The following is a 9,396-nucleotide window of genomic DNA, read 5'->3' as shown; positions in this document are numbered from 1 at the left end:
ATTAAAATAAAGATGGTGTGAAGAACCCTCGTACAACTGCTTATTTAACCATAAAAATCTCTCACAATCGCTCCAAAAAAAAATACGGGTTAAATGTAAGTGTATAAATATTTGAGAAAGACATCTTTGACAAGAATAATCATAAAATATTATCTCAGCACATATATGCTGCTTGAAACACAATTGGAACAGATATAGAAAGATGGGCCCTCAAGCCTTGTCAACAATTGTTCTATTCTTCAAATTCATTTCCTCCCTTGACAGAAACTAGGGTCTCCATGTAAGTAACCAACTGCATCTCCTTCGAGTCACTATGTCCATGAATTTGGAGATCAGTTATTTGTTGGGTAGAGGGGTCATACAAGAACAGTTGTCCGCTATCAATTTTAGTCAAGAACATGGTGTCATTCTTCCAAAATCCTAATGGTTGGTGAATTCTTGCAATCGATGGTCCAATAGTAAAAAGCCTATTCCAGGAGTCCTTAACACCAACTTTAAGTAACAACCATATATCAAATCCAATCTCCCTCCAATTGTCATCAACCGGCTTGAAAGCAACCATGGCTATCGATTCATTCAACACCAAAAGGGCTTGCCCATTAACATTATCTGGAAGTGGTGTTTTTAGGAATACCTCATTGCTCATGTCAAATGACAAAACAAATAAGTCCCGTTGATTAACATAATCAACATATGCCAGCCAAGAACCCATCCCAGTGATGTATGTCATCGGAACATGCTCCACAATAAAACACTGGGGTCGAATCGGTGCTTAAGCTGTATACCTCTTTTTGGTATATGATTTCTTTAACGTCCTTCGTAAAATAGCTGTCGAAATTGGATTCATACATACTTACAAAGTTGATTATCTTGTAGTCATTAGTTTTGGCATCAAAACCAAATCCCATACCTTGAATATGGGTGCAATAGCCAGCGGGGGCGAAGATGGGCAGGTTTGATTCGGGAACAACCTTTGTTTCTCTAGTTGTAGGGTTCCATATAACAACCTTCAATTTATCGTAAGCGTGGATACAAACGAGACCATTGCAAGAACCCACCACAGAAATACTAAACACCTCGCTAAACTCGACAAACTCCTCGCCGTTCCTAAAATACTGTGGATGTACAGGTTGTGTAAGCGGGGTAAGGGGGGTTATTTGAAGTCCTTCATAAGAAATCCTGGATACAACATAATCGTCCATTGTTTTGTTGCTCGTTTTAAGGAGAAGGTGGGTGTTGCTGTTCTTGTTGTGTAGGAGGTGTTTTCTTACGAAGTTTTGGTGTGTGATGAGAGCGTACCAGGATTTGCAGACGCACTTGAAACGCAAGAGAGAGACGACCGGAAGCCATAGCAGAATCTGCGTCACCAAGTCTTCAGGCAATTCGTTGGCCATTGGTTTCTCTGTTGCTTTAGGGTTAGAGAATAAGAACGCCAAGCCGCAGGGTTAGGTTTTTATTTTCGAATATTTATTCTTATCAATTTATTTATTTATTTATTTTTTTCCCTTTTCGGTTTCTTGTTTGGCGAATAGCTGTAATATTAATATCGTGGTAGGTAATACGAATTATAAATATTAAGGGCCCGTTTGGGAGTGCGATTTCAATAAGTGCGATTTTAAAAATTGCGTTTTTAAAATTGCTACTTTTTAAAATCGCACAGGCGTTTGGTAAAACATACTAAAAAGTATTTTTTTTTTTATCAATTGAGTGTTTGGATAACATTAGCATATAATTACGGTTTCATGACCAAATTACCAATAATGATGAACAAGATAGAGAGGATGAAGGAAAAAAAAAAAAAAAAAAGAGAAAATAAGGGTTTTAATATATTTTAGGTGGGTATTCTTGGTATTTTTCTCATTCCCGTTCTAAAAAAAGTAACTATTGCGCCAAATATCTTTTTAATAGAAATCGTGATTTTGTTTTAAATTCGCACTTTTTCAAATAAGCATCATCTAATCAACTTATGGAAATCGCAGATTTTTTTGCGATTTTAAAATTTGCGTTTTTAAAATCGCAATCCCAAACACCCTAAAGTTGCGATTTGGTTTAAAATCGCAGATTATTTTTTTTAAAATGCACTCCCAAACGCACCCTAAATAATTATATTTTGCTGGAAAATTATATAGACATGACAACCGGATTGTATATGGTAAGGGTAATATCATAAATTAGGCAACTACATTATTAGGGAAAATTACAGTTTATCCTCTCAAAGTTGACAGCGTTTTTCAATTTAAATACCAAAGTTTCAATTTTTACAATCCACCCCTCAAAGTTTCAAATTTTTGCAATTTGACCAATTGTATCAAAAACTTCCCATATTGCCCCTAATTTTTATTTTTTTATTTTTCATAAAATTATTTTTTTTAAAAAAAATCGGGGTGGTTGTAGCTACTCTTTGCCCATCTTGCCATTTTTGCACTCCCAATTTTTTTTTTCATAAAAAAAAAAAAAAAAAATCAGGAGCAATATGAGAATTTTGGGATAATATTGGCCGAATTGAAAAAAATTGAAACTTTGTGGGGGTGGATTGCAAAAATTGAAACTTTGATGTTTGAATTGAAAAACGCTGTTAATTTTGGGAGGTAAACTGTAATTTTCCCACATTATTATTAGATATTTATTTCTATTTTCCCAATTTACCATAATTAGGTTATATATTTAAAGAGATATGTGAGATATATTCAACAAAAGTATATACCGTGTGTATATTCGCATTTTTTATTCTTAAATTTTCTACAATTTGATCAATTTCTCAAAGTATTTTAGGTGGGGAACCACTACATATCATTTGCTCTTCAACTTATTAACTAAATTATTAAAACAATTCTAGATTTAGAGCCTAATTATGAGAAATTATCCAAAATCATATTTGAAAAGAAAAAAAGATAAAAAAGACTTATCTTCAAAGAAATTACAATTTAATATAATTTGTTTTTGTTTTGGGAGGTAAACGAATTGTAAGTTGTTTTTTGTTTTGAGAGCGAATCAAAATAAATAAAATTACTTCAAAAAAATATATCCATTTGTGTGTTGCATTTTTATTTTGAGAAAAAAATAAGTTATTTCATTTCTTTAATGAGACCAAAAAACATTTCATTTTTTTTAACCCTTAGATATAATAGACAGTCAGATTTAATAATTTGAAAAACTCGAATTCTCTAAAAATTTGAGGGGATCCAAATCCTTGTTTTGGCGTTCACTAGGATGAGGGCTGGTGAGAGTTGAGCAGCTTGTGGTGTAGCAAATAAAAAATGAAACTATTCTCTGCTTATCTTCTTCTTTTTATAATGAAAGACAATTTATTATAAAAAATTGTCATAATAGATTTCATACATTTCATCCCATTTCACGTTTTCAATCATCCTTTTTTTTTTTCTTCATAATCCATAAACAGATTAGTGTTCTGTTATAAAAAAAATAATAATAATAATAAAAAATTAAAAATTAAAAAAAGAAAAGAAAAGAAAAGAAAAACAGATTAGTGTTCTGTTAAAAAACACAAGTAAAGCAAGATCAAGAGTCAAGACATTCTGCATGAGCTCGCATATCAAGTTGACAGTAAATTAAAATCAACAGCCAATTTCAATCAAAGAGCCGACATGATATGATAGGGATCGGGGCCGAAGGACTAGAATACCTAATCCCAAGTATACGGATTAGCTCGATCTTCTTCAGCTAGCTAGGAGAGTAAAGGATAAAGGGATAAGTCAATAAAGTTATTTATGATTATCATGTTAGTAAGTCGTTTATGTCATTTACTTAACCTTGCTCTTATGATCGATTGGTATCAAAAACTTTTCCCAATCCTGACCAAGTTTTTTTCAAAGACATTGCTCCAATATTTTGAAAAGTTTTCTATCCAAATTTCATCAAATTAGTAGAAGATATTAGATAAATCAACACTAGGGACTTTATTTTTCCATTAAAAGGCCAAACATACAGCCAAGTATCTACAAAAGAAGTAACAAGACAATTTAGAAACGACTGAAATAAATATAGGAGTATTAATACCTTGAAAGCTACATGAGACTTGCAGGTGTTTTTAAGACCTGCGTACTAGGCTCATCTTTGTGTGGAAATGAGTTGAATAGATCAGGTGGCAAAAAACTCTTCATGTGGAAAAGAGTTGATTGGACTTTGGAGCATTGTTGTTCAGCTGTGGCCACCGTCTATAACGATGAAGTAGGAAGGGCCTCAAGAGCACTTGATTTCGCAGTATTGCACAATGCGGGAGGCGGGGCAGGAATAAGAGTAGTCATATGCCAATCCAGACAATCCTTGAACACAGAACCTGGTTACAAAAACCAGGTATATTCCCATTAGACTAAATTCTGTCTTTTTTTTTTTGATAAATAATCAAGAATATCCTTGAAAAGCGCAGAGGAGCGCAACCTAAGTACACATGAAGTATACAAAGATACCCCTTAGCTTTAAAGATAAAAGGGAAAAATATAAAAAAAAACCCCTCAAACTATTAGCCGTTTTCGATTTGGTTCCGTGATGTTTCAAAACTGATAAAGTAGCTCCTCAAACTACCAAAATTTTGCATTTTGGCCACTCCGTTAGTCAAAACCGTTAGTCTGGACGGAAACTGCAAAACGACGCCGTTTTATTAGGGGTAAGTTACGAAAATGCCCTTGTATGATTTTTATTTTTATTTATTTTTTTTAAAGCAGGAGCAAAACGACGCTGTTTTGCGCAGGGTTAGGGAACCCTAAGCAAAACAGCGCCATTTTTGCTTAGGGTAATAGTTGTATATATTTGTTTAGGTCTTCGTCGTCTCCTTCACAGCGCCCATCGTCGCCTTCCCTTCACGCAGCCCCCCGCACGGTGCCGCCCGATCGTCGCCTTCCTTTCACCCAGCCCCCCGCACGGTGCCGTCTGCCCTGTCGTCGCCTTCACGCAACCCCTGCACACTGCCGTCTCGCAGCCCCCGCACGCTGGCGTTTGGCCGATCGTCTCCCTCACGCAGCTGGTCCCGTCTCGTCGTCAACGATGGAGAAGTTCGCCAGCGAAGATGATGCGAATGGCTGTGTACTATCATTGGGAAGTTCACCGGCGAAGTGTACCTCTGCGTGTACGAAATGCCTATGCGGAATTGAATCACGAGTGATGACTTCTCGCACGCAGAAAAATCTTGGTAGAAGGTTTATTGGATGCTGTAAATACAAGGTTCGAATTTAGGTTTTAAAAATGAGGGGTTTTCAATTTCTTTCTTTCTTTCTTTCTGCTTTTCTCCATTTGATTCAATTATGTACAATGATTGCTGGTTTGGATTTGTGGGTCTCTTCTAAGAGATGTGTTCCATGTTGTGTAGCCAATGTTTTTTTGTGGGTTCCATTTGTGGGTCTCTGCTTTTTTGTGGGTTCCATTTGATGTTTTTATGATGACTACTTATATTAGATGTTTGTCATTTGATTCTGTGATGAGAATAGAAGACTTAGGCCTCCAATATTGTTTGAGTAGGTAAGCTGCTAAAAAATGAAGGAAAGAAAAAAAAAGAAGAAGATATTTGATGAACATATTCATCTACTTTTGAAATGCAGGACCCTATTTTCTGAGACCCATTCATCACTTTGTATCCCAGTAGCATATTCACTTTGTATCACATTCATCACTTTGTAACCCAATAGCATAAGTTTAATTATTATCCTCTTTTGCCTTATTAATTTGGTTAATTGCTTCTTGAAGTTTAATGACATTGTTTTTATGTACATGATGAAAACGTATGTCAATCTATTCCCACTAATAATCATAATAATAATTACATGGTATATATTCACATTCCATACGACTGTTTTAGCTCTCTCTTAGAGCAGACAACAATTATTTATTTATTTATTTTTCTAAGCAAATAAAGATAATGTTAATTACAAAGGTGGGTCTTTAGACTTTTTTTTTTAAATTTTTTATTAGACTTAGGCATGTCCATTACCAAATAAGGCCGGCCTTGTTTGACAAAGTTTTTGGGTCTCTTCCATTGGAGTATTGGAAAATTGAAGGAAAACCATGTATATAGATGTAACTGTTTCACACTCCAGAAATAGAAATAATTTGAAAGCTCAGAAGGTCTCCGTTTGTTGTTGTCTTTTTTGTCTTCTTTTCTTTTTGACTCTCTGAAATCAAATAACATTGAAGAACTCCCTTGTGAATTATATTACACTCTGTTTGTGAATTGATTAGTAATTCTCATTTATGAAATATGCAGAACGAAGGTGATCGTGGTTGTGATTATTTTATATGGGTTGACGAAGAAGCTATGCTCCCTATGTCACAGTTTGATGCCCAAATAGTTGATCAAAAGAAAGGTTTTGAAACTGCACTGGCGAAGTTGACGTTGCAGATTGCTGCTGAAAAGTGCAAAAATAATAGCATCGAAAAAAACTTAAGGATGTCATTGGCCACTTGTTTGATATTAGCTTTTTTGTTGTTGTCTTGTTTTGTTAATGATAGGGAGAAACGTCATTGCACTGTTAGTAGGGCAATGTTGTCGTGAGAGGGAGAAACCTATGTAGTTTAAGGACTATTATTTAGTGGATTGTATTAAAGTGCGAAACCTATGTGTTAGTAGGTATATGTTTGAGATGTTTCAATTTCCTGATATGACAATTTGATGAGTTTCAATTGTTTGTACATTTACCTATTCCAACCGAATTGCATTGCTTGTGTTCTATAAAGCAGTGTTTACACCTAGTCCTAGTGTAATTGGTGTTTTCCCTGTGCAATTGTAGTTAAGAGTCTATTCATGATACAATTTGATAAGTTCAATTTTCTATCACAAATTACAATGGTTTTATACACAAGGTAAATGTGTCTAAACAAAAACCAAATATATATTACACATCCAAAATCACCAAATTGTAACGGCTACAAGGTAAATGTGTCTACCATTACCCATATACATATTACACATCCAAAATGACAAAATTGTAGCATTAACCATATATATATATACACATCCACAATGATCAATTATCTCTATAGTAATCCGTTTCCTAGGAGTCTAATATTTTTGCCAATCTGGCTTCTTCCTTTTTCTCTTGTTAGCCTCCATGACTGCAATTGCCTTCTTCACAGTTTGTACAATAGTTTTACCTCTTCTGGCAAGCGCTGATGTACATGCAGTAGTACGCCCCAACTGTTGTTGAGAAGGCTGAGAAGATCCGCTTGGTTGAGCAGACCCTTCTAGTTGTGATGTTATATATATATATATATATATGTCACATCATAACATTTTGGGGGAAATAAAAAATACTTCAAAACTAAACATATTGACAAACATACTCAATTTTTAATATTTTCTTATCATACTAAAAGTTCATTATAAAATCAAACTTACATGCACTTGCTATGTATACCTAACTTCTCATGGAAAAACGCATATTAATAAGCAAATTAAAACCTAACTTTTTTGCTTCTTTTTTTTTTTTTTGGCTAAAAAAAAAAAAAACACCCTAACTTTTTTGTTTTGTTCTGCTTTTTGGAGGCTTTATCTAGTATGTACATTTTATTTTTCATCCCACACACATCATTATAATTAATTATGAGGATAGATACGTGAGTGAACTAAATGTCAATAAGAAGGACCAAACCCAACACTTGATGAATGAAATTTGAAAATCATAAATTGAAATAAGTAGAAGCCAAGCACCTCGGGATTCCTTACTCACTACTTGGTTGTTTTCTCATGGCAATATGGAAGGTATTGTTACAATACAAGTCAAAGTTTCACTTAATAGGACTTAAAAATCCCATTGATTGGATTTATTTATTCATTTTATTATAATATATATATTTTTTTTAAGGAATTGGGCAGAATTTGATTAATAAGGCAATATAGGCACATCACTCAACAAAAATAATATCACAAATATACTGAAAAACTTCGTCAAGAAAAACATGTTCATCCCTAAAAGATTTAACCATTATCTTCATTCATACTCCTATTACAGTCTAAACAAAAAAATCCAACCAATCAATGTGTCAAATGAATTGATAGAGTAGATTATCGATTGTTCTAAACATAATAATATCATTTAATTAACATAATTCTTCAAATTAAATTGAAGTGTATAATAATTTAACAAAAGAAACACTTAGTGTATGAAGTACTCACATTAACACTAGCATTCCACTGAGATTGTGCAGACTGTGTATGAGGAGGTCCATACAACCTTACGGTATTGACAGTACCCTGAAACTATGTAACATTTCACAATATTAAATAATTGAAATAACATTTTATTACGTCATCCAAAAGTAAAATGAACCACAATGAAATAATATTATAAACAGTTTGCTCACAGTAGCATTGCCCTGAGACTGTGGTGTTTGATGTTGAGAAGGCCCATATAATCTGACGGTGTGGACTGTACCCTGAAACTGACCTCTACCTCCACTCCTAGTCATTGGTCCACTAATATGCAGTCCAGTAGGCCCTCCCCTAGTCGTCTGTACACCTCTTTGTATTCCAGTAGGCCCTCCCCTAGTCCTCTGTACTCCTCTTTGTATTCCAGTAGGCCCTCCCCTAGTTCTTGGTCCATCTCTTTGCAGTCTAGTAGACCCTTTTGAGGTAGGTTGAAACTGACCTCTACCTCCCTTACCCCTACCCCTAGTACTCCCTCTACCTCTAGAAGATGCATCAATATCTTGCGAAATCTGCAAATATGATGTAAACTTGGTAAATCAAATGTAATGAACTAATTGCAATGAGTAATGACATTTAAACAGTTTATCACTTACTGTTTCAGCATCAATGGTTGGTTGGGGAGTTAGGGTTCGACCATGTAAACTTCGACCACTATCATCTTGTACATATGATAATAAACTTGTCAAATATTAACATAATACAATATATAATGAACAGGCGAAAAAAATAACAAAAATTAAAAATATATGTAGTAACTCACCTCATGTTGTCTTGCACTACTGCTTCCTCTCCTGTAATTCACTGCCTCTGTTCTGTTCCGTGGACATGTTCTGCTATTGTGTCCAATCCCTCTGCATTTGTCGCATCTCATCCTTACTCTACCCTTCCTCATACGGTATTGATTAACCGACTCTTCTTGACCCCTTGTCCTCACTTTTCTGGGCCTCCCTCATTATATTTTACTTATAGGGGGTCCACTTTGTCGTAGTTAGTCTTTACCCATTGGTCATCTTCAAGCGTTGGATACACAATGTCATCATAGGCATTTTTATACATCTCAATAGTATACCAATCATCTACGTAATCCTCGGGGTTTGTATTAAAAAACCAAATTGTAGACATTGCATGTGTACATGGGATTCCTGTCATGTCCCACTGTCTACAGCCACAAGTTTTCCTTAACAAATTCACAACATATTGTTTATTATTGTGGGTTACTTCGTATAACCCAGCCCCATCAT

At 34.7% G+C, this 9,396-nt stretch overlaps 1 protein-coding gene across 1 annotated transcript; it reads right to left on the bottom strand.

Moving 5' to 3' along the window:
* Window positions 1-232: 232 nt before the first annotated feature.
* Window positions 233-1,394, bottom strand: LOC132169845 (F-box/kelch-repeat protein At3g06240-like). Its single transcript, XM_059580798.1, has 2 exons — window positions 858-1,394; window positions 233-754 (listed from the first exon to the last, which is right to left on the bottom strand). The coding sequence occupies exons 1-2, from the start codon at window positions 1,392-1,394 to the stop codon at window positions 233-235; spliced, it is 1,059 nt and encodes a 352-aa protein (XP_059436781.1).
* Window positions 1,395-9,396: the final 8,002 nt, after the last annotated feature.

Source organism: Corylus avellana, chromosome ca2 (genome assembly GCF_901000735.1).
Source record: "Corylus avellana chromosome ca2, CavTom2PMs-1.0".
Lineage (NCBI taxonomy): Eukaryota > Viridiplantae > Streptophyta > Magnoliopsida > Fagales > Betulaceae > Corylus > Corylus avellana.
This window is presented reverse-complemented; position numbering and strand designations above follow the sequence as displayed.

What these genes read in the sequence shown, in the direction of transcription:
- LOC132169845 (XM_059580798.1), bottom strand. Translation starts at nt 1,394, where the DNA reads ATGGCCAACGAATTGCCTGAAGACTTGGTGACGCAGATTCTGCTATGG. An exon ending in ACTACAAGATAATCAACTTT is followed by an intron (nt 755 to 857) that starts GTAAGTATGTAT and finishes ATTCGACCCCAG; the next exon opens with TGTTTTATTGTGGAGCATGT.